We start from the raw sequence: 25,597 nt of genomic DNA, 5'->3' as shown, positions 1-25,597 counted from the left end.
AGCAAACGTGGTCGATTAATAAAGATGTTCTGGTTTGTATATGATAAGCAGCAAGAAATGGATCACCTCAAAGCGAGTTTCGAAAATTGTCGGTCCCTATTAAAATTACCATATGACTGTTTTAATTACTTTATTATAATATTGGCACAGTGTGCACGTAAGTTGTACAGCGTTTAAAAAAAACATACCACCACCTTGCAATTACAGTTTAGTAATACGATTTTTATGTTGTTTCCGATTACGCTTTGTCATGCTCGAAGTATTGAGAACAATCCAATACTTTACAGGAAAGGTTACAACATAAAGATATTTTTTCTGTAATGTGCATTTTGAAAAACCACACTTATAACCAAAAATAAATATATTTGCATAACGGCTTTTTACAAAAGTATATCAGTACAAACATAAAGAAAATTTATCAAATGGATTTTGTCACATTTTATTCCGAACCAACAGGATTTTGGTATGTGTGGTCTGTAGTTGTTTCAAGTTGTTTAACCTAGGCTTCACTATTTAATATAATAGCTTTGCCATTAAAATTTTGACTGAGTTGAAAGATATGGCACCAGCAGCGGAAAGCAAAAGCAAAGCTACCGAAAAAGAAGATTCCAAATCGGAGCAAAAACCAATCAAAGAGGAAGAAGAGCCTGAACTGGTGAGTTTACCGCTTATGTTCTGTTCACCGTCTATAATAGTGTATTTGTGAAAGGTTGATAATCCTGAAAAACTATATCCGGTTTCCCTAAAATCTTTGCTAATTCCCGGTAAAGCTTTCTTGTTTGACATCTTGTAATAAGGATTTGATTGATTTTTTCTGCTTCAAGCATGTAGTCATATATACTAAAACCTATTTTAGCAATACGAATATATATATATCTACTTACAGTCCTGATTGAAAAAATATGTAGCTTTTTTGGGTGTAAATCTGTGAGCTTTCTGTGGTTAAACTTTAAATTTGACAACAGTAAAAAAATTTTGTTTAGTGTTGTTTTTATTGAACGTTGATTGGAGACCAGCCAGATTGGAAACTTTGTTTATGTGCGAAGGATTTTGTTTTGGCGATCGTTAATTGCGCGGACGATCACAACGTTTTTTCGTATATTAATGCATTAGCTAATTAGTAATGCGAGGATTATCCGTAAATTTTCGCAAAAACACAACATTTTTTCCAATCTGGGAGACCAGCCAATGTATTCTTGTTGACTATAGTAGTTAATTTCTCATGATAAGATTTCAGATTTATCATCCATGCTTGACATTCAAAGATTTATAATTTGATATATAAACTTATAACCTCTTCCAATGCTTAGAGCGAAGAAGACAAGCAACTTCTTGATGAGCTTAATCTCTGCATTGACCGCTTAAAGGTATGTCTTTAGTACAACATAAATGTACACAAAACTTTATTTTAATGTGTTAATTTTATATTACTTACTTTAAATTAGGAAGACAATGCGTCGCTGCACCACCAAGCCTTGGAAATTCTACGAACTAAAATACGATCATCAACTGCTTCCATTACATCTGTTCCAAAACCTCTAAAGTTCCTTCGTCCACATTATGGCGCTTTGAAAGAAATTTATGAACGAATGACAGCTGGAGAAAACAAAGTATGTTTACTTCTTAATTTTTTAAAAGGTTCTAAAAATATTTTTTATGGAGTTTTAATTTGACAATGGGTAATTTAGAACAAAAATAAGTTAATTTATTTTTTCCACAGTGTTTTTGTGCCGACATTGTGTCTGTGCTTGGAATGACCATATCGGAAGAGAGGGAGTGCCTTAAATATAGGTTACTTGGTTCTCAAGAAGAAATTGGATCCTGGGGTCATGAATATGTCAGGTAGGGTTAAATTGATGCTTTTTGTAAAGGTAAAGTGTTGGGACGTTAACATAACATTTTATGCCATCTGAATTGCTATTTTTTGCAGACACATTTCCGGAGAAATTGCAAATGAGTGGCAGGACATAGACCCAGAAGAAGATGGCGGAAAAGAGAAACTGGACAGACTTCTTGCCATCGTTCGAGTATGCTTTGCATGCTGTTCTGAAAGTGCAATTTAGTTAGCTTTAGTTCATAATGTTTTCATTAACAGGATGTTGTCCCATATGATATGAAGCACAATGCTGAGACAGAAGCTTGCGACTTGCTCATGGAAATAGAAAAGCTTGACCTTCTGATTAATTTCGTTGACAAGGCAACCTATCCACGTGTTTGCCTATACTTGGTCAGGTAAGCTGTTACTTTGGGCCAAGGTGTGGTGTATAACCCTTATGGTTTTATCGGTGCCCAAGTCATTTTATGTACAATGTATATCGTTCATGTGCAGAGTAACTCTATGTGCAGAATTATTTTTTGTATTTGATTTTAACACAGCTTATGCCTGTTTGTGTTTACACAGTTGCGTTCCATACACTGCCGAGCCTGAAAACACAAACCTCCTACAAACAGCAGTTCAAATTTTTAGAAAATTTGATTGTTTACCACAAGCTATGCGTCTGGCTATGCAGCTTAATGACATGGAATTGATTGAAGATATATTTTTATCTTGCAAAGATTTGTAAGTCCATAATTTGTGTTGCATAAAACCTATGTTATTAATTAAAAACGGCAAAGAATGACCAGTCAATATTTTTATATATTATAAAATTATAGGTCTCTCCAAAAGCAGCTGGCTTATGCCCTGGGAAGGCAACAGGTTTTTCTTGAACTTAACGATGAAATGCCAGAAGCTGATGAACTTACAGAGATCTTATCCAACTCCCACCTTACCACAAATTTTTTGTCGCTTGCCAGGTATCCCTTTTATTTGGTTCTTACCTATGGTGGTATTTTATTTACACATTCCTATACAAAACTTTTAGAGAATTGGACATTATGGAGCCCAAAGTTCCTGAAGACATTTATAAAACCCATCTGGAAAATAGCAGTAAGTTCTATGTTTGTAAATTCCTAAACAAAATGTCCGTGGCAATTTAAATTTTTCATATCAGTTGGGTTTGATAGTGATGTGCATCTAAATTAGGTTTAACTTAATATTTTACACTTTCCCTAAATAGGTTTATTGCATTTTAACAGGACCTGGATTGAGTGGTGGTAGTGTGAATGTGGATTCAGCCAGAATGAATCTTGCTTCTTCATATGTGAATGGTTTTGTTAACGCTGCTTTCGGTCAAGACAAACTTCTTACGGATGAGGGAAACAAATGGATATACAAGAACAAAGAGCATGGTATGTAGAATTTGGCAGTGAGTTATTAGTTTGCTTCCTAGTCTGATATGCCATGAATATAACAAGTCAACATGTATTTGTAACTTTCTGCAATACGGCTCTTCTGGTAATAATTTTATTATATCAACATTTGTGTGCCTCAACATTGTCCACGTTGTACTATTCACATTTTTTTACATCCTGATAAAGGCTGCTGCATAGTGACTGAAAGGTTGATATAATACAATTATTGCCAGAAGAGCCATATTGCAGCAATAAAACGTGCCTGGCAGCATCAGTAGTAATTTATTTGTAAGTGATTTTCTCCCTGTGAAAAACTCATTTTTTTTTTTTCTAATTTTTGGACAATACAATTGTTACTTGATTAGGTATGATGGCTGCAACTGCTTCTCTTGGTTTGGTTCTGCTCTGGGATGTTGACGGTGGCCTAAACCAGATCAACAAGTATCTCTACTCATCAGAAGATTACATCAAGTCCGGTAAACAAATTTGCAGAGTTGATCCTCACTATTGTCTTGTCTGCTTTTAATAAACTAGGTTGTCATGTCATTCTTTATTCTAAGATTTGTCCCTATTTGTGACAGGGTTTCCCTATTATTAGGCTGTTTTTGGACAAAGGCATTCTTATTTTTAATATGTTTTGGTTCAAACATGGTTGGTTGCTGGCCTTTCCCATTTTTAAGCAAAAAAATAATTTGCCATTTTCACATCTTGATTAGAAATAGGTCATCATGTTGAAATCTTTATAAAATATGTATCATGGAAGGCAAAATTTTTTTTTGTCGTGCCTAATTTCCAATTTCATGGCAGCCCTGCCTATAAACTTGATTTGCAGACTCAGGTTTGATTTCCAATGTTTATCTTCATGTGATTTTAGGTGCTTTGCTTGCATGTGGAATTGTCAACGCTGGCGTCCGCAACGAATGTGACCCTGCTCTGGCTTTGTTGTCTGACTATGTGCTGCACAGTAGCAATGTAATGAGGGTGGGCTCAATTTTGGGGTAAGTTCATGTTAAGTAGTACTATAATTACTTTCGGTTGAAATAAGTGTTCACCTTGCCATAACAGACTTGGACTTGCATATGCTGGATCGAATCAAGCTGATGTGATTGGTTTGTTGACTCCGGTTCTTGCCGACTCCAAATCGAACATGGAGGTAAGCAACAAAATAAATGTATAAAATATTGCCAACAATTAATAATTTAATCCTATTTACAGAAAATACAGTTGTTTTCAATGCATTGTAGCAATTTTAGTCAAAATAAAAGTTCTATTTTTTTTCTCTTAGGTCATTGGTGTCACATCTTTAGTGTTGGGCCTGATTGCTGTTGGAACTTGTAATGGTGATGTCACCTCTGCCCTCCTGCAAACATTGATTGAACGATCAGAAACAGATTTGAAAGAAAGTCATGCTCGATACATTGCACTCGCATTAGCTCTCGTTTATCTTGGTAAGAACCCATTTTGTATTTTGCCATTAGACCATTTTTAGTAATTGTTGTTGTCTTTATGTGTACACTGTACATAATAAATAATGCAACTGTAAATTGGTGGAAGAACTCTAAATTTAAATTATGTCAACATTTTTGCACCATACTCAATGTAAAAAAAAATTTTAAAAAAATAAAAAAATTTAAAAATAATGGGTGAATTACAACGTATTGTCAAGTGTAAAACCAAACAACAACATTGGCAAAGTAGTGGTAGGTTACATGTAATTATGTGTCAACAAAATTCATTCATGTAACAGGAAAGCAAGAAGCGGTCGACACAGTTCTCATTGCTCTGCAAGTTGTTCCTGAACCACTGAAAGGATTTGCACTAGTTTTAGTGGAAGTTTGTGCTTATGCAGGTAAAGGTCACTTGTATGAAAGTACATTTTTTGTGTTAAAATCATTTGTTCTGTATAGGTACGGGAAACGTTCTGAAAGTCCAACAGATGTTACACATCTGCACTGAAACTGCAGACAAGGAAGAGAGCGGGAGCAGTGAAAAAACTGCTGACAAGAAGAAAGATTCTTCAACTGAAAGCAGTTCAAAAAGCAAAAAAGACGACTCCAAATCATCTAAGGTGATTGGATAGAATAACTTAAAACACTAATCGTTTAAATTGCAAGAAAATTAGCAACGAATGCCAATTGAAATTTATTGAGAGGTTTCATTTGAAAGCTGGTGTATTAAAACTGTCTTGTAAACTGTGCTATCTCCCACAGAGTGACGACAAGAAGTCAAAGTCTTCTGACTGGGGAATGAGCAAACATGCTGCTGCTGTTCTGGGCATTGGCTTGATTTCAATGGGTGAAGAAATTGGAGCTGAAATGGCATTTAGAGCCTTCGGACATTTGGTATGTAACCAGTTAACATAGTGGCCAAATCAAAATGAACTCCCATAATGTCAATAGGGCACTGTCACTTGATTGCGGCTATGTATAAGTCAGAACAAAAAACAAACCACTGGGGATGTTTAAGCTCTGGGTATTTAGGATCATTGATATATAAGTTCTTGTCAATCGTTGTAGGCTGCAATGCTACCTGGATCATGTGTTTTGAGTGCTGTAGTCTGTGTTAGGTTTTACAGTTACCATATTTTGCAGTATCGTTATGGGGATATTGCGGTGCGCAGAACAGTGCCACTTGCCCTTGCACTTACATCAGTTTCAAACCCTCAACTTCACATACTTGATACATTGTCAAAATTCAGCCACGACTCCGATGCAGAAGTTGTCCACAACTCCATATTTGGAATGGGTCTAGTAGGAAGTGGTATGTGCAGTTTCAGTCCAATTCAATCTAAATAATAGCCGTAAAATGCTGTTCTCAATGCTAATATATTTGTTTTTTTGAAAAAGGAACCAACAATGCCCGTCTGGCTCAAATGCTGCGAAACCTTGCTGTTTATTATTCGAAAGACCCCAACAATCTATTTTTGGTGCGACTTACACAGGGACTCGTCCATCTAGGAAAGGTTTGTGTGATAAGTAACCAAACCAGTGGTTATCAACCTTTTGTAGTGTAAGCTCAAGTTTATATGGAGCCACAAAAAAACAACATCACTTCAAAAAAAATCCTTAGGAGTAAGAACAAACACCACAGGAACACAGCAAAAATTACATGATTTTTCCAGTGGTTTTCATGACAGCCACAAAAATGTTGGTAAAGAATATCATTAAATTTGAAAGCCACAAAATTGCAAAATAAGTACATGAAACATTGAAACTGTGCTAGTTCTTCCGCACAAACAAAATTACATTTTGATGCAAACATTCATGACAATTATATTTTTTTGCCAGGGGACACTGACTTTACAGCCATATCACAGTGATCGACAACTACTAAGTCCTGTTGCTTTGGCATCCCTTCTATCAGTAATAGTTGCTTTGCTTGATGTAAAAAACAGTGAGTACATTTGTCTTTAACTTGTTTTTAGTCATTATATCAGATTTTTATTTAGTTTTTTTTATATAGAAATCACTCCCAACTTTTGTTCACCGCCTATATTTTGTTTTATGTAGCAATCCTTGGAAAAACCCACTATCTCCTCTACACAATGGTGCCGGCCATCCAACCAAGGATGTTGGTAACATTTGATGAAGATTTAAATCCGTTACCTGTCAGTGTGAGAGTCGGCCAGGCCGTAGATGTTGTTGGCCAAGCTGGAAAGCCCAAAACAATTACAGGTAATGGTAAACATTACATTTGGTTTTAACAGCTAATATGATCAGGTTGTTTTGGTATTGCCCGAATAAAATTGTCTGGTCAACAATTGCATTTGATTTATACAACAAAACATTATTACATTGTGTATTTCCTCATTAATTTTTTTGCTGTTTTGTATTCATAACTTTCTTTGTTTAAAGGTTTCCAGACCCATACCACTCCAGTTCTGCTGGCTTATGGTGAACGCGCAGAGCTTGCTACAGAAGAATACCTTTCCCTCACACCAGTTGTGGAAGGATTCGTCATTCTAAGAAAGAACCCAAATTTTGAATGAAATAAAGTTCATCCTCCTACTTTAAACTTTTGCTTTCTCACTCGAACGTTCCTAAATTTGTTGAAAAAATAATAAAACAGTGCAACAGGCATTTGCTTTTATTTCGAAGGACATTTTTCATTATGAGCAGTAGTAGTGGATCGATCAAGTTTAGGTCTGAAACCAACAGTTTCCATTCGAATGTGTATTTTCACAAAAAGACAAGCAGGTGGAATATCATGATAGCTATTATTAGTACAACATGAATTAAAGAATGAATACAAAAAAAAATTCATTTACCAATTACAATTATAGTGGAGATAGCTATTGGTTACAAAATTAAACGACATACAACCGTCACTTTTAGTTTGTAAATACTACGCCACGCAAACAACTGTTTCACCATGTTAAGAGCCATTTTATTATATGTTCCCTTCAAGTGCTTGACGAGACGTAACAGACATGGAAGTAAATGGTGACAAACATGACAGGACTACAAAAATGAAAATGACGGTTACATTGTTCGACAGTTGTAACATTTTCTCTTAGTGCAAACAGTGCTCTATTCGAACTTGTGGTAATACTGTTCCTCACATTTAGGGCAAATCCAGAATCACTTCAACATAGCTGCAGGGAAAGTATCCTGTCTGCAGAAAAATTAAAGGTCTTGTTATTTTCATATAATGGTGTTACAAGTAATACAACCGTCAATCTAAGTTAGGGATGGCAAACCACAGACCTGTGATCAAAAAGTGACACCTCAGTGACATCTGCTAATTTAAAAATTATAGCAAAGGGTGTTTCAAAAAGAGGTACAGGTCAATCCTTATTTCAATCTAGTAACTGAGGGGTATCAGTCTGGCACCACTACTGTGCGTTCGTGACATGACAAAGAAGCATCAAGTTTCCCATTAATATTGACATATCAATAAATCAATCACCCGCGTTTGTTTCATTCCAGTTTTGGTTCACATGTGTGTCACACTTAATTAAAATAGGTTTGCCATCCCTGTTCTAGATTGCTGTAATTTTGTTTCAAAATATGTAGTGAAATCATTTTAGAATAATATCAAAGGTAGTTTTGGTAAATGAGTAAATATTACAAGATTGTGTCTCGAAGAAGCATACCTCTCCCTTGGTATTCATCCCTTCATACCAGTTTTCATCAATCCTAGAAACTAAAGTTATGATTTCATCTTCAGCAAATCCTAACTCGCCCTCATTTTCTGCTTCGAATTCATAAAGAGCTTTGCAGCATGGTTGAGATGGTTGCTTTGCTGTGAAATATAAGCAATTTACATGTGTTTGTGAATAATGCTATATGCTGTAAATACTATTTGTAAATATGTGTTTTTTGTCTGTCATACACCAAGACCATTAAATAGACAAGCGCACAACAAACCTTTTGCAGGGGAAGCGACTTTAGTGGGTGGGCTCGGTGTAGACAGTGGTGGTGAAACAGGTGATCTATCAGCTGGTGCAAGGCTTGGAGTACGAAGTTGCTTTTTGGTTCTTTCCTGTTGCAAAGTTCAAGTATGGTATAAAGTCCATAGTAACAAACTTCAATAAATCAATCTATTGCATGGTTTTGGGCCAATGTGGCAAAGATGGCATTGCTCAGTCAATTCAACAAATCACAGAGTGGTTCAACTACATACATGCTACTGCCAAAACAACAAATACGATTTGTTCAGACAGAAATGAGTCATTTTGAAGTATGTAGGCTGGTAAATCTTTGTTGCGCATTGTCGCCGCATGTTTTGTGTATGTTATACACAAAACACTGTAACTGGTGATGCCTTATAGGCAAAATACATTTAAAATGCAGTACTTGCAATATACAGCAACATAACATTTTCAGAATTTACATCAGTCAGTACAAATACATTCCTGGCACCAGAACAACCAAATAAATATTACATTCAATCAACACAATACATTTAAGGACATATATTTTTTCTCGCCATCAAGCACTCATATATTTACCCTTTCTGGCTTAGAATTAATTGAGGAAATCTGCTTTTGTAAATCCTCCTGCAGTGATTCAAGAATGTCAGCAGATTGGCGGTGATAATCCAATTGAGCTTCAACCAACGCAGCCAGTTGACTGACTTGTTCAATCTGACACGATGACAGGAATTATTGTTGGTATTTTTACATCATTTTGTGGTAAAAAAAAAATTAACACTTCTTTCGTATGTTTGAAATTACAGCACTGTTGAACATTGCGTACAGGTACAGGTGAAATCAGAACCTACAATGTGTACGAATTTTCATTGCAATTACTACTAAAAAAATTGGTTAAATATTAATACACATGTTGCACATGTTAACACTTAAATGTCATGCAGTAAACACAAAAGATTACCAGATCCGACATGCAATTAACGTATGCATTATTTATTAGTAATAAATTACTTCTAAGAAAGCCAGTAACAATGACAAAGCTCCCTACAAATAATTTAATTACACTGTAATCTAAAAAAAATTAAAGAATATCTGATACTAACGACATGGACATGCATATGGAATGTCTGGTAAGCAAGCCATAATTGTTAAAGGCAGTGACACTGGTAAAACCCAATTGTAGGGGGAACAGTACAGGGCAATAAAGTATTGATTTTTGTTTTTGTGTGTAGGTAAATTGTGCACTTTTGACTCACATCTCCACTCAAGAGATTGAACATGCTGCTGTCGGCCAACTCTAGGGACTCTTCCAATTTTTGCTCAGCGAGTGTCACCTCCTCTGGCGGAACTTTTGTTCCTGTCATTCCCAAGCATTTGTTAACATGCCACAAACACTTTTTATGCATGGCATGGCCAAGTCTTATTGCATGGATTCAGTATTGTTACTTAATTTATTTATTATATTATGAACTTAGTAACATTAAGAACAGCTCACATATACAGACGTTAAAATGGGGAATAATTACAGAATATTGTGATAAATCATAATTTCCAATCAATAAATAATTTAGATTGCTTTGCCATTACAAAATATCATACCTTAAATAAAAATCTTGCCCATAAGGAAATGAAATTGCACAAATAGCAAATACATTGCCATGTGGATTAAATGCAACAAATATATATACATTGTGCCATTGCCATTTTAACTGTCTCATATAAATCTCTATTTTGACCTTCTGATATTTGCTGCTGTTTTAATTAAGGAAAAGTATGGGATACATACAGCCCATTGTTCACATGCGAACATCGCAAAAAGGAACAAAACTGGTGTCCAAAAGGATGACTTAGCTTGTCACTGTGTTATCCATCACACTGGTTTACTTCATGAATGTTTTGAATGTAAAAAATAGGTGCTGAACATTCAGCACAACAGGAACACATAAAAAGGCACTGCCCCTTGTGTAAACAGAAGGTGAAGAAAGTTTCACCTGACTTAAATGGCATTGCTTTTGTAAAGTGGTTCCAAATAGTTTTGTTATGTAAGGGAAAAACAACACAATTTTATATAGAACGTCAATGTGGCAAATTGCACCTACTGCACCATTATTGACATAAGCATTGGGTGACTAACAAGCCAGTAATTTACAGGTCTATATATAACACCTGTACTGATACTATTAGATGCCATCAGTACAAGATCGGTATGTTTTGTTTGCATCAGGACTGCAGAAGTTTCAAAAAAGCTAAAAGCGTTTTTACCAAAACTCTTGTTACAGACTACTTAAAAGTTGAAACTGTAGAAAAATTACTATATCACAAAAACAAACCACAAACTTTGGGTAAAAGATTCTACAAACACCCATAAGAATAATACAACCCCAGTCAAAATTGTTTCAGAGGAAAACTAGTCACAATATTACAGGAAGTGCAGAGCAGCGATAATGACAGTTTGCAGAACTAATACTGTCCACTACCAGTGCAGACAAAACAAAAGGGTAAGAATTTTTATGACATTCTCCTCCTATTGTTTTATATAAAGTGAGACAAAAGAGAATTTCTAAGTAAACAAATTCATGCAAATCACTGGATGGTTCAATCAATGCACAATCAAAAGTGCTAAGTACCCAAGTTTTTTAGGATTGGGGCGGATGAGTAGGAACAAAAAAGACCAAAAGCAAAGGTTATTTCTAGTAACCAACTGCACGTCTCAACCTAATTCACCGAAAAAAATGTCCTCCACTCACATCAGAGTAAACTATGTTGGACATGGAAAGGTCAGCAAGTTCAAGGGCTTCTTGCAACTTGTCCTCTGCTAACTGTAGTTCTTCAGGGGAAATTTTATTGCCTATGATTTGGGCACCCAAAATTAAACATATTTTCGATTTCATGCTGTTTTCTTGTTGGAAGCACACAAGCTTCCCACACTAGTTTTATTTTACTGGAATCCTGTTATTTTTAACGAAGTACTATTTGTTTCATTTCAATTTGATAAATCTGGCAGCATATTGGTATGGTAATTATTTAATCATGTCATATGAGAAACAATTTTGCAAAGAAAAGCACGCACAAACCTCTTTTGCGTTTGTAGTCATAATCCAATCTCCTTCCAGACAGTTTTTTTCTATGATGCTGCCAAAAATAATTATGCAAATTAATTATAAAAATAGCTCCATTGCAACTGGCAAGTATATTATATTGGAGACATGATTTAAGGTTATGTGTATCACACACAGGGCGATATTGCGTGGCAGGACATCGTTTCAACACAAAAAGTCAATGGGGTACAGCATAGGCGTCGATTTCTTAAGTTTCCAGGTTAGGCTAAGTAAAATCATTACTCGGCCCATAGGTTCTGTAACGTATTCGTATTGGACTGGTCCTGCGATGTCCGTGTCAATTTACGGGCTTGGTGCTTTTTAGTGATGAATGAATCCGTGACGATTAGACAAATGCACGCCACAAATTTAAACAGTTTAACACAAAACGAGCATTTAAATATCACACGATGCGAGAAAATGGTTACCATTGCGGGTTTATCAGCTTAAAGAACAACGGAGACTTTCCAAATCCAGGGTAGGCAGCCTAACCTGGGTATTTTGCAGGTTAGGCTGGCCTTCTCTGGGAGATAGGAATCGACGCCTATGGGGTACAGTTTAAACACCATCGTTACATAACAATTGAAGTGCATGCACCCACCATGACTTCTTTTATGTCTTTATCACATAATTGCTGCAATGGATCTAAAAACTGTTGCTTTACTCCGAAATCCAGAGAATCTTTTATTTCAGCAAGCTGTGCAAATTTTTCGCCAGTTTTCGCCATTGCCTCACCTATAAGAAATAAGAATATTGGAGTTTATCCATGTGTAGCTATGGATAGTCATTGACCAATACTCATGTGAACATGATAGACATTTGCATGTGTTACTTCTCACCAAAATTTGAATCATCTCCCAGATCCGAACCAAACTTCTGCAAGGCCTCGCCCAGTGATTCCTCTGCTTGTGGATATTTTGCATCTCTTTGTTTGCCCTGATACAGACACATTTAAACTTTCAGAATTCTGCATTCAGTTTATACAGGATAAATTATTATTTTATCCCTTTGGCTCTTACGAAAATCAGCCATAAGGTTCATACCTGGATTTTTTGGTATGTACTAATCATGTTTAGCTTTGTCCTTGCTGCTGGATTGGGTTGCAGATACTCCTTGGTTAAGTTAATGATTTCACTGATTGCTTTGCTGGTTATATCCACTTTCTAAAAATGAGAAAATGTATGCATTAGTTAAAGGGTGAACAATAATTGTCCTTTTCACAAAGTTTTAAATTTTTTACCCCCAATGGAAGTTGTGAAAATGTAAAAGACCAACTTACAAGAAACACAAATGTCACCCTACATAACAATTACCAAATAAAAAAAAGAAAGTGTTTCCTGCGAGAGGAAGTAATTGCACAGAAAATGACCTACAGCAAGCTTTGTGACACTTCAGTGAGAAATTGAATATGTATTTATTACAGTTGCTGGCCAAAACTAAGGTCTGAATTTAATGTAACTGTGACCAAATTTTTTTAATGTTGGAATCTTTTATTTCCTAGAGATACTTAAAAGCCTAAACACACCCTTTCCATTTCCACAAATTCTTCTTCCATTCTTGTTTTGTCATTTTCACTTCCAATTTTTTCAGACATAAACTGTAAAAGAAATAACTTAAAAATACCGGTCTATAATTATTGAGTGTGTGGAACACTCTTGTCCAATTAATTGGCTCAGGTGGCCATAAAAGTTTCACTAATTAACAACATTTTTTGAAAAGATTTTGGCACATGTTATATAACATTGTAAATATACGGACATAAAAATGAAGAATTTGCATGATAGCACTGTTTTTAGACCAAACAACAATCTGATTTATAGGCAGTGGATGAGGGTGTTCTTACCAAACATTCAGCCCTGAATTAAACAACTTGGTTATGTTAAAAGGCCCATACTTCACATTAAATGGTGCTGCATTTGTTTCAACCAAATTAAATGACAGTTCTATGTATTGTTGTTTTTGCACATTTTCATTCAACAGGCTTAAAATTTTGTATGTTGCAAACAAATTAAGATGGAAGATTCAAGCTTGCGTGGAGCCTAAGAAGTTAGACAAGCACTACCCTATCAAAGGTTAATTTCATTTCAATTTTGTCATTTATTGGTGCTTTTATTGATAGATTTTAGTAACAAACATTTGGTTTACTTTTTAACATAACCAACAGAAGGATAACTTTGTTTTCAAATGTCTGTCAGTAAAATCTTACCTGGCTTGCTTTATGAATCTGTTTCTTAAATCCACCAAGCGACATCTTCGGTTTGTGTGTATGCCCGGACAATGAAGAATTATTAAAACTACAGCAGTAAAATAATTTAGTATGTGCTTTAAAGAATATTACTTTGAAAAGGAAAATAATTTTATCAGTAAACAACTCGGTCTACATCAATCACCAAGCCTGAAGTGGTGGCTCAATTCATTTTTCTTTGTATCTTGGCTGTTTCTTCACTAATAGTCAATGCAAAAAACGCCAAGTTATGTTCAGAGCCACCTACTGCGTTTTTATTTTCATGTTAAATAAATATATGTAATTCACACTTAACGGCGAACACATTGTTTGAACATAATGTTTTTACGTTTTTGTGGCAACTACTAAACCACATAGGCAAATCAAAATTACTTATTAATTACAAAAGCGTTACCCAACTACAGCAATACCAGACTGGTGTTTCCAGCACGTAACGCAACACCTCTCGTTCTCCGTAATGACACTGCTGAGTGCGGACTGCTTGCGACTTGCGTACTCACTAGTCACGTGATGATGACTTACGGTCCACCGAATGCGTCATCAAACCCAATGACCTGCCGCGTCAGAAACTGCTTTCACGACACCAAAATTACCACCGTTGCATGCGCCTCGTTCCATCAGGCTTGTGATTTGGTTTCACGCCTAAACGTGATTGCAATGTCCTGAGGCGTCTGGTAAACCGCGCGCAACATTTTTTGACCTATTTTTAACCACGCTTATGCGCGTATTGACAAGCACTCAAAACAAACAAATAATTTATGAAAAACAAGTGCAGTCAGGATGAGAAAAACTCAAATAAAACTAGCAACCCCAGACACACAGAAAACAACAACAAAGGCCGTCCAATTTATTTTTAGCGATCGTGAAGGACAAATTCATAGGTACACTAGCGTGTGAAGGAACGAATGTGCTTCCCTCGTGGTTTGGCACCATATCCCCTGCCTCTGCTGCGGGGTAAACCCAAATTCTGCTGCCAGGGCTTGGTGCCGCCTCGAGATGACCCAAATGGTGAGGTTGGGCGCCCTCTGGAGTGCTTTTGGAACCTGGCACCGCGACCTCTGAACTGGTTGCCAACGCCACTGCTGCCTTGACTGAAGCTGCGGTTGGAAAAATTCCACGACTGGTTTTCCGTCTTGTTCGTTTTATATCCCTCTCGTGGCGAGTAACTGAGTCGGCTGGTGAGTTGAGTTGTTGTCGCTGAACCCCTATAGCGCTCTTGTGACCGCCCGCGTATTGGCGAGAACACTTTCGGTCGAAACTTGCTCTGCGCTTGGTTGTTGTAGGAAAAGCCACCGCCGCCACGCGGAAACCGCTGCACACCCCTCATTCCACGTCCACCGCGATTTTTGGGGACAAAATCGCGTTTGAATGCTTGCGGTATCTGGCGGCGGTTGGGCAGTTGCTGGGAGAGCGGTGGTTGTGGGGACTTGAACACACTCACGTCGCCCTTCTGTTGTCGCATGTGCTCTTCGTCAGCAGCCATGAAGTCGTCCACGTGCATCGATGGCGGCCTGCTGGTGTTTTGTTTTCGGTGGCGGAAGAGATCGAATGGTCGGTTGTGGATATTGCCACGACCTCTGCCTACTCTTGGTTGATGCGTGAATAAGCCGTGTGACCGCTTCATGTATGTGAACTTCTTGCCTCCGCGCGAAGTGAAAGTCTCCACTTTCGGTTGTCTTGTCGACGTCTCGGCATCCGAGTCCAAAGCTTCACAAACGAAGTCGGCGGACTCGGCGAGTCTACTGACTTGTTCCTTCAAGTCGTATCCCGGACAGAACTTGTCTGCAGTCGCAACCAAGTCACACTGCACAAATTCTCCTGTGGCCGGCTCAGCTCCAGCGGGGCAAAATCCAGGACAAATAAGGGCCAACCTTTTCGTTAAAATACAGTCATCGTCACCAGAAACAAATATTGCCCTGGCGGCAAATTGGTCGGCCAGAAGCATTGGCGCAGGAAAGTCTGGCTCCTGCACGATGATAATCTCTCCAGCGTTAAATACGTCTTTCCGTAACTGTTGGCGAAACACAGCTAACTTGTCGAGCGTACTGTCACAACCGAATGATTCTAAATCACATAGTTGGTTGACCTTGCCTTCGAACACGCGTAACGGGTGCTGTGGATCATCATTCCAGCGTAACAGATTCGACACTTGGGATATAGTTAAGCACGGCCTGCTACTGTCAATATCCTCAATTTCAGTGATTTCAGGCTCAATGATGTAGGCGAGAACCTCGATGAGATTTAAGGCGGCTTCCACCGATTGCCAGTTTTTCGGGTCAAACTTTTTATTTAGGGTTTCGATGCATTTTAAAAGGTGGCCGTCGTTCTTTGAGAACTCGTTTCGAATGAATGGAAACGCCAACCTAGGAACAAGAAAATATTGTTACCTGTTTCGGCGAATAGACCAAACACAGAGGATTTTGTGATAGTTTATATTCTATAACGGCATCCTTATAACATTTAATACTAGAAGCCACGAGGTGGATAAAAACAGTTTTATGTAAGGAACTGGCCTGACAGCATGTCTTACCTCTGATCGACGATGCGAAGAATAACCAGCAAAGCTCGACTGATCACAACTTCGGATGAACTTAACAGATGTCGGATTGCCAAACACGTGATCTGCCTTAGATGGAGGGTGGATGGGAGGTGGTTTGAGAGGGATTTCGCGTCGCCTTCGCAAGGAGGCAGAAGAGCGATTTCAGAATCGACCAATACCGACGACAAAAGCAAAATTGCAGCAACCGCGTCGACTTGACAAGAATCGCTAGCGGCGTGCTGCCACAAATCTAGGATACCATCACCTTCGTTGTACAGCGCAGATATAACTGCAGCTTTTGCGGCAGGCAGGGTCGCTATTTCAGAGAACACGGCGATTGTGGTTATCTGTTCCGGTGAGAGCATCAGTTCTTTGTCGTTGCCGTTTTGTTCTCCATTCGTCTCCATCGCTTCATCATCGGGTATAGCGGTGTTGACCAACAACGGTGCGACCTCTTCCAGGAACTTTCGCACCACCTCGTGCGCGAGCGTCGGTGACGTGTCAATGATCTGCTGTGTCAACGCGATGCTGACGTTGAGCAGGGGCCGACACATGGATGCTGAAAGCGGGATGAGAAGAGACATGAGACGATCAATATGCGGCAAAATGCAGCTGGACCACATGCTGGATGTTGCGAGAACAGGCGCGTCGGTTCCTTCCGTGGAACCTTCTGGCGATATTATGGGAAGTGGCAGTGGTAGTAATTGGGATACTAGAGTGAGAGTTGATACAAAGTTGTCACACTGGCTTTCGGCATATTTGAGCAACTCAGTAAATATGGTGTTCGATTGATCAAAGCAAGCCTCGTGCTTAAAAAACAACGAGCACACACCAACAAACAATTGTGTGACGTCATAGAGGAGCAAGGGATCCAAAGGTCGAATAAGGATGTAGAGGTCTGAGTACAGAGACACCAAAGCCTTTATGAGCCTTTCACCATTCACGCATTTGCTGTCTATGCCAGCTTCAAGCAGCTGGTCAAGCATTAAATGGAGGAGTTTAAGACTGTTCTGAGCAATAGAAGCAACAGCAGAGAAAAGAGTCTGAGGAAAGCCTATGGACATTGCACGAATGCCATGGCATATTTGACCCAGACACGTGTGGAGTTTTTCTAAGCAAGTGATAGTGACGTTGAGTCCATCTGACGAAAACATCTGCATCATGGAAAGCCTCTGACCCAAGCTTGTGGAGGTTTTTGTACCTTAAAAAAACGTGACAAGCTTTTATTGAAGATAAACATATAGGATGAAGAATACGGTGACTTTTAAGTGGTTCCGCACACATTGGGGTACACTTATTACCCTATGTTTTGTTATTCAAATATATGCGAGGATACACTTTTTTATTATATCATGTATCTTGATCCAGTGTTATAATGAGGTTCCTACATGCAAGCTGATTCCAGGGGGTTTGATTTAACCTCTGCTGTAACCATTTTTGCTCATTTGCATTAGTGGCATGGAAACATCATATGGGAATCATGTAATATTGTTCTATATGTGATAAAATTTCAAATAAAGTATAACATATTCACTTACCAATTTCACAAACATGACACAACAACCTCAGGGCAGTGCAAAGTTTTGGTCCAATCTCTTGAAATGTCTTCCACTCCAAAGGCTCACACTGCATTTTAATGTAGCCCAACAGCTTTCCAATGTCTGTGACATCACCAGATAAACCGCAAGTCAATGGATTGAGCCAGTTTTTCAGAGCACCGCATTTAGGGATTGAGTGGCACTCAGTGAGGCAGGATTTTTGGATGTCTGTCATGTGTTGAAATATGTAGGAAGTCGATTCAGATTTTATGATTGTGTTAAGAAACATTGCAGCTGCATAGTGGTTCACTGCACTGCGATGATGAGTTGTTTCAATTTTTTCCTCTTCATTTTTGTCAGAACCTGTGAATAATTTACAAACCAGTAAATTTTGGCTGTAGTGGAAACATGATTGTTTTTAAACAATGTGTTTTTCTTGTAGCTTATATTCGAACATTAAAAATTACATAGTTGGTGTCAGTAATGGTCCCGTTTTTTTTCAAATTCACAAAATTTAAATATAATATGTTGTTAAAGCAAAAACAGTTGCCTTTGACAACGGACAAACTATTTCAATAGGGAAACATAGAAAAGCAATGTTAATGTTTCATCATATGTTTTATCAATAAATTTATGTTGTTTTTAATGACTCATCATCCAACTCTTCTTACTTTCAACTGTTTTTGAGTCGCTTTCAGACTTTTGGTCCTCAGCTTCTTTGACTGTAGGATTGGGTGCTTTTGCAGTTGCTACAGATTCAGGATTGAAGTCGGAGATTTTTCCAGGATACCATATGCAGGACAGAATAGGTTTTAGGTATTCTCCCATTGAAAAAATTCTTGCCAAACAATGCTTTCCCAGGGGCAAATAAGTGATGGAATACAAAATCCTAAAAGCATGATTTAGTTCATCTTCCACTTCAGCACTGTCTTCCTGATCCAGCAAACTTGCAATGTGGTCAAGTGATTGAATGCACTGTATGTGGATTGCAAGCTTCAACCCCACATTTCCAGGTGTGCCAGTGGTGTCCACGTCAAGGCTGGGGGAAGATTTAAGAAGGTGGTGAACAGCGTGCATCAGGGAATCTGAGTTTGTGGAAATATGAAGGAGTTGGTTTTTGTCAGACATGAGCTGCTCCAAGAAGCCACAACAAGAATCAAACAAGGGTTTGAACCCTGATACAAAGGGCAGAGTCATAAGAGCCTGAACTGACGGAAGGAGGGCCGCAAATTCACTCATTCTGCAAAACAATTTTTTAAATTTGTAAATTGTATTTTAAATTTGTAATTTGTATGACAGTCTATAGAATGCCATCTTCACCTAAATAATGTTACATCACATAACTCTGGTTTGTACGCCAAAGGTTTTGAATATCTTCCAGGAAAGGCTTTAATACTCAGTTGACCAATTGCGGTGGAAGGACTTTGAAAGGCACGAGTGATTTCATCCAAACTTTTTGCAAGCTTTAGAAGTTCGTCTTCAGTAACAGTGACATCTTGCATGCTGAACACACTTTCTAGAGGTATTGAATTTTCCTACAACATAACAACGTTATTACATGACACAAACATATATTTTCTTGACACACCGTTGGTGACTTAATATCACTCTCAAATGGTTTTGTTGCATCAGCATTATTATCATCCGGTTCTGAGCTCTCCCCAAAAACCCTCCGGTGGCCACTTTGCTGCACAATTCTTAGATTGTCATGATCACCAAGACCCTAAAAACAGAACTTGTAGAAAGTGGGTTGACAATAGACAACCAGAAACAATAAACTTACAGCAGAGTGTTTAATGTACAACCCATCCTCTGCTGCTGTTGCTGCTGGTTGAGGAGTGTCCTCCACATCCTCATATCCAGCAACTACAGGAACTTCTTCCATTTCAGTGACCTCCTCTACTTGGAATATCTCCTCAACTTCTTCACTTTCCTCTTCTGACACATAAGCATATTCAACTGGTATTTTGGACGTAACTATCTCTTGTGTGGTCAATTTGATTTGATGCATGCATTCATAGATATGGGCTTTTTTGATGAGCTGAGTGAAGGCAGCTGCTACCCTTGCAGCCTGAGGCAAAAGCGCCAGTTCTACTACTTTGACATAGCCTATTTTTGAACCGTTGGTGCATTCACCATCTCCAAACATAAAACTATGCATTATTGTTGGCCAGTTTGTAACCGCATCCAACACATGGACAGCACTGATTTTGACAGACGATGCAATATGTGCTGTTCCAAGTAATGAAAAAATTGCATCGAATAAACCACTGTGAACAAGTAGTTCTGATGTTTCAATGGTGGTATGTGCAAGACTTAAGGCCAGGCTAAGGCCTGACTTCATTGCCCTCACATTAACTCCCAGTATTTTTGTCAGAGGACTGTCCAGACTCAAGCAGTGCATTGCCCAAGAGACAAGAAGACTAGAGTAATGTAGAGTGTTGTTTGCAGACAAATCCAAACAAGGTAGCGAGGTATCAAGGTTCGGGATTAACTTTTCAATGCAAGACACCCAGTCTCCCTCCTTTCCTTGAATGATCTTTGTGGCAAATTGTTTATCCTGTAAATGGGAAAAACACAATTCCTTTGCCGAGTTGATGGTGTTTTGAAGGTTCCCACTCTCGTGAACTTCTTTGCTTGCTTTCACTTGTTCTATTCCCTCGGTTTCGATTTGGGACAAAATCCTCAGACGAAAGGCCTCACATTCAGTCAGCTCAGGAGATCTGCAACGAAGGTAAGAATGTCTTTCCCTCAAGTTAAAACAGCATAAAATGTTCAACATTTTTACACAGATCTCTCAGCAGTTCAACAGCAACAGTTGCATGACCGTAAGTAAAATTGTACCATGGTTTAGAAAAAACTATTTTGCAACTAATCTGTAACCTTACTTGTAATAACTGAGTGGATATGGCACCATGTCAAAAGGATTAAAATTCATCATGGTGCTTGGAAGCAACATGTCCTCAGCCATGATGGCTTCCATACTGACCGCAGATTCTTCATCTATTTCCTCTTCACTAATATCCTCGTATTCTACTTCTTCACTCCATTCTTCATCTCCTCGCTGTAAAAAAGGTTCCCAATTAAAGTTTCCTTGACCAACATGTTACCAATTTAGTGTTGAGAGCATTTACCATTCACAAAAATCTAGATTCCAATACAAAAATAAACTAAAGATTGAACAAAAAAAGAAGTGTTGACATGCCTGGAAAAGGAATAAAAGGAAGTAAGATAACTTGAAACATATTTATTTAATCTGATTATAAGCTGTGATTACATGCCAATTTTTGCAAGATTTTCCCTGTTTGTATTGCTGTTTATGTACTGAGAAAATTAAAACAAACAAATAAGTAGTATTTGGATATATATATGTTCTTGATCATATTACAATTTCTTGTATTATTTACCAGTCAGTCTCTTACAAAAACAGTGCACCAGCAAGCATTATAGGCATAAACCAGAGACAGAGACTGACACGGCTAAAGAAAGAAATTGAATTGTATTATATAGTCTTTTTAAACAACTTCCTTATGAAAGCCCCCTTCCTTATCTTTAATGTTTATTCATTTCAAAGCTATGTAATGTGAATTTTAAAAATTTTGTGAAATTTACCTGAGAAGTTTCAAATAAAGGTCCCTCCTCCTGATTAAAGCTTTCACCAGGATCTGTAATGTTGCTGTTCCTTCTATCCAAATCATGTGTGGCACCTCCTTGCTCCTTTTCCCATTCCTGTGAAGTTCTACTTGCTCGATCATACCTTTCATATTGTTGGCGACCTCCGCGATAACCAGTTTGTCTTGTATCTCTGGCTTCATCGGCCATGGGTGTGGGCAAAAGAGCAACAGGACGCTTATTGTAACCTCTGTTCTTTTGGAATTCATTTTGCCTTCGTTCACGATAGCCCTTCGTCTCCAGTGGTGGTATAGGAACATTTCCACTAAAACCACCACCACCGCCACTACTACCAATCACTGCCGGGTCATACTTCTGAAAGTGTGAACCAGATGCTGGTTGGTGAATCTGCTGCACTTCTGGCTTGTCATGGACTTTCATTGAAAATTGTGGTTGGTCCTCTGGTTTGTAGGGAACACTTTGATCAGGGTGCCTTGATGGTTCACTAGGTGTTGGTAGCAATCCCTTGCTTCTGCTGGTATATTCACGTCTTCCTCGGATGGCTTTTACAGCAATACTGTCAGATGCCTCTGCACCAAACACAGCAATGGTCACCCTCTGGTACCAGCCGCTACAAACCAACTTGTCTGTTATAAATGGTAAGGGTGGAAGTACACTTGTTTGGGAGGCTTCCTTATACTCCAGTGTGCAAAGATTTTCAAACGTGGAACATGAGTCATTGTTTGGGTCACTGGCAAAGAAATCAATTCGAAAGTGAGCGGGGCTTGTGCTTCCAATTTGTCTAAAAAAAGTGAAATGCAATTGTATTGATATGCAGTGTCACAGAATAGCACTTTTACCCAAAAGATATTAATAGTTTGTGGGGTTAATTAATAAATACGATGATTTTTAGGTATGTTGTGTCATAAAAGCCATGTAACCAGTGTTGGGACAACTACATTGTAGAAGTGTTTTATCAGTGTTAAGTAAAAATGAATGTTTCTTAACAAGTTAAAAACTAGATAAACAAAACAATTATGTGAAGTGATGGATAACAGTGTCATAGTCATACCCTTCATTGGCTAATTGATCATGTAAGCAACATCCTCTTGGTAAGATTCTGATTTCTTCCAATACTACAGGACAGTGGAAATCAATAGCAGCCCAACTGTTTGTGACTGATCCATCAGCAGGCTCTTGTGAAAAGGTATCACAGAACAACAACTGCATTCCTACTCATTTAATCAACAAAAAAAACACCCAACCTGAAATAAAAAAATTATTTTTTTTTTTTTTTTTTTCGACATGTAGATATTGTGAGGTTTGGTAAGATGCATTATACTTGGCCATGACAAATATATTCACAGACACTTTACCTACTCAAAGGAACAAATTGTTGCAATGTGGTTTTTGATGACAAGCACCTCGCTGCTGCAAAAATAATGACCGATAAGAAGTCTTGGCCACCAATTGTCACGTTCGGTTTCAACCAAAAATCTTTTGATCAGTTGGAAGGGGTTTGCATTTTTTGTGCCAAACATACATTCTAACACTGTTTCTAGCCTTTTCCACGGTCGTATGTCATTCTGCCATACTGCATAGCTAAGCATAGTAAATATAACATCTAATGCTAAGTATAAATCTGAGGAAGGGTCAAGTTTGTTTGAGGTGTCTTTGGGTTTTTTCTGCAGCCATTTCTCCAAGTATAAGTCATGAAGTTGCAAACAAAGTAAATCTGATGGAGCTACTTTATAAAGATTTTGCAATGTTGTAAGTTTTAGATCCTCCCAACTAGAATCTTTATCGCAATGAGCATTTGCAAACTGGAAAAGATACTTGTGTGCATTTGGGTTGTCTGGGTGGCTTGCAGAGTAGGAACACAGTACTTCTTTGGCTTCATCCCACATTGAGTAGAAAGAAAGCATCTCCACTTGCTTCGAAACAAAAATGTCCCATGTGCCAGGTTTGTCAATTATGTTTTTTAAATGTTTTAGAGCATCTGTGGCCATTTGTGCATGTTCATAGCTGGAGTCTTCTAAGGAAGTTGTTTGGGTAATGTTTGTGTGTGAAACACAGAGTTTCCAAAGGACATAGTCAAGTAGTCCCAAATAAGCTTCCATTATTGGAGTCCACTGAACTATCCGTTTTGCTCTTTCGGTTTTCCCAGTACCTGCCATGCTGCGATCAATACTGTCATATTTTTCCAGGCTCTTTTTGGCAGCCGCAAAGTCATTCTGGCACATCAGATTAAAGGAGTATTCCAGAAGCAGATGGAGCTGGTCTATCCGATTGTGGTAGGAGCCCAAAACACGCTTAAAAGTTGACAAATGATCTTTGTGATTCAAAACACACTGGGGATGTTGCAGAAGTGTTTCCATTCCAACCCTCCATACAGTCTGTACAAAGCAAACTATGTGTTAGATTCGAAATTTACATACAACTTAAGACAGTTTTAGTGACAGTTATGCAAATGCCCGTAAATGCAGTACTGCACCAATAAAATTATGGTTGCCGCATAACTATTCATATATTTCACAATATAAGTATAGGGGCAACAAGGACATGTATGTGTTATCTGTCTATTTCTGATATTAATTGTAGACTTCATAAATTTATCAATGATTCCGATGACTGTATAAAATAACTTACAGTCACCAGTGTTTCATATTACTTACATCCTCCAACTTCTTCTGTGGTGTAAAGAGATGCTCCTTCCAATTAACTTTCATCAGTCCAAGCAGTAACACAACGACATCACCCCACCTATTATAAGGAGTTTAAACCACTGATGCCTAATAGAGTTTGTATGTATATGACACTAAAAAGCTAGTAAAGACAACACAACTAACTTTCGCAATCAAAACTAAATTGAATTACCTACCTTTGATTAAGCAACTTATTGTGTAAAATCCGAATACTAGTGAATTTTGTGCAGGTCGTTGGAGGACTGTTGTAGAATGCACGTTCTTCATCCACACAACACAGAGATACTCCATGCTTTTCATTTAGTGCCCCACTACGGTGGTCAGTCTCTACTACAGAATTCAGTTTCAATGTGAGGGTGTAAAGATAATTGTACAATTGGACAGGTTTGTCCTTTTTCCTATTTGGGGCACTTCGTTTTTTCCCCATGCTTTGTGCAACTGAAGTTGGGTATTGTTGCGTACAACTCAGAGAATGTTTAATATTTGAAGCATAACCAAGGAAAATGTTAAATACAATAATTCATCGAAAGAAATCCCTGCAAGTTACAAACCTTCCAACCTGGTATGGCTCTATAGCAAATAAAAGAGGTATGAAACAGCAACATCACTGTTTCCACAAGCTTTTTGTTGCAATGTGGCAAAACAAAATTTAACACCTTTAGTGCCAAGTTACTTTTATATGCACACAGAATATTTCTCAAACGATAGATGCCAAATTAAACTTAGGCTAAATAGTCAGTGGGTAAAGTAGTTGATCATTACAGTTAATTAGTATGTTTTTGAGTCAGATAAGCAAATTATCATATTATTAAACTAAAATTAGTAGAGGAGCATTTGTTTTTTCAACACAAAAGGACTCTCTCCGAGGTACAACTTGCTGCATTTATTATGATGAAGATTGAAACTGAAAGTCAGTGCATTGCACACTATTACTAAAAACAATAGCTACATTTTGCTTGCAACTTGCAACCAAAGCAACATGTTTTGTTCAAAACTTATAGTAAACCCTCCCCATTTTATACGCATGGTTACAGTCCGTCACGCTTTCCAACTTTTAAGTTGTTTTTTAAGCAACAAACATTTATTACGATGTTGCGAAGCACGCAAAGGTAATAAAAAATTTATCATGATGTTTAAATGCGCAAAGATTTTGTTTTGAATGAACAAATATAAATTTATATTTTAAAAGATTATTGTTTCATTGTATATTGTATAATGATTCAAATGCATTTTTGTATGCTATAATTGCATT

At 37.8% G+C, this 25,597-nt stretch overlaps 4 protein-coding genes across 5 annotated transcripts; 1 reads left to right on the top strand and 3 right to left on the bottom strand.

Moving 5' to 3' along the window:
* Window positions 1–459: 459 nt before the first annotated feature.
* LOC145899000 (26S proteasome non-ATPase regulatory subunit 2-like) lies at window positions 460–7,306 on the top strand. Its single transcript, XM_082987708.1, has 22 exons — window positions 460–655; window positions 1,311–1,367; window positions 1,446–1,610; window positions 1,721–1,842; window positions 1,931–2,027; window positions 2,096–2,232; window positions 2,402–2,560; window positions 2,656–2,796; window positions 2,865–2,929; window positions 3,079–3,231; window positions 3,600–3,710; window positions 4,109–4,232; window positions 4,300–4,387; window positions 4,520–4,682; window positions 4,982–5,083; window positions 5,142–5,302; window positions 5,445–5,576; window positions 5,826–5,994; window positions 6,081–6,196; window positions 6,522–6,627; window positions 6,744–6,908; window positions 7,089–7,306. The coding sequence occupies exons 1-22, from the start codon at window positions 560–562 to the stop codon at window positions 7,220–7,222; spliced, it is 2,763 nt and encodes a 920-aa protein (XP_082843834.1). The 5' UTR covers window positions 460–559; the 3' UTR covers window positions 7,223–7,306.
* On the bottom strand, window positions 7,306–14,065 carry LOC145899002 (endophilin-A2-like). 2 transcript variants are annotated; one of them, XM_082987710.1, is made up of 11 exons: window positions 13,913–14,065; window positions 13,232–13,303; window positions 12,750–12,869; window positions 12,546–12,642; window positions 12,308–12,441; window positions 11,683–11,740; window positions 11,356–11,456; window positions 9,188–9,322; window positions 8,604–8,718; window positions 8,330–8,478; window positions 7,306–7,848 (listed from the first exon to the last, which is right to left on the bottom strand). In XM_082987710.1, exons 1-11 carry the CDS (start codon window positions 13,955–13,957, stop codon window positions 7,798–7,800), a joined length of 1,077 nt encoding a protein of 358 aa, XP_082843836.1. In that variant the 5' UTR covers window positions 13,958–14,065; the 3' UTR covers window positions 7,306–7,797. The 2 variants fall into 2 exon arrangements, with proteins under 2 accessions (XP_082843836.1, XP_082843835.1); XM_082987709.1 differs by lacking the exon at window positions 11,356–11,456 and adding an exon at window positions 9,865–9,965.
* A 728-nt stretch (window positions 14,066–14,793) lies between these two features.
* Window positions 14,794–22,901, bottom strand: LOC145898433 (protein virilizer homolog). Its single transcript, XM_082986877.1, has 10 exons — window positions 22,713–22,901; window positions 21,641–22,442; window positions 20,917–21,092; window positions 19,812–20,751; window positions 19,617–19,751; window positions 19,349–19,563; window positions 18,700–19,268; window positions 18,029–18,391; window positions 16,482–17,691; window positions 14,794–16,314 (listed from the first exon to the last, which is right to left on the bottom strand). The coding sequence occupies exons 1-10, from the start codon at window positions 22,868–22,870 to the stop codon at window positions 14,838–14,840; spliced, it is 6,045 nt and encodes a 2,014-aa protein (XP_082843003.1). The 5' UTR covers window positions 22,871–22,901; the 3' UTR covers window positions 14,794–14,837.
* On the bottom strand, window positions 22,892–25,230 carry LOC145898434 (TATA box-binding protein-associated factor RNA polymerase I subunit A-like). Its single transcript, XM_082986878.1, has 3 exons — window positions 24,522–25,230; window positions 24,316–24,403; window positions 22,892–24,036 (listed from the first exon to the last, which is right to left on the bottom strand). Exons 1-3 carry the CDS (start codon window positions 24,770–24,772, stop codon window positions 23,017–23,019), a joined length of 1,359 nt encoding a protein of 452 aa, XP_082843004.1. The 5' UTR covers window positions 24,773–25,230; the 3' UTR covers window positions 22,892–23,016.
* Window positions 25,231–25,597: the final 367 nt, after the last annotated feature.

The sequence above is a fragment of the Ascidia mentula genome, chromosome 4 (genome assembly GCF_947561715.1).
Source record: "Ascidia mentula chromosome 4, kaAscMent1.1, whole genome shotgun sequence".
Classification (NCBI taxonomy): Eukaryota; Metazoa; Chordata; class Ascidiacea; order Phlebobranchia; family Ascidiidae; genus Ascidia; species Ascidia mentula.
The sequence above is the reverse complement of the archived record's forward strand: the minus strand, read 5'-3'. Positions and strand labels throughout refer to the sequence as shown.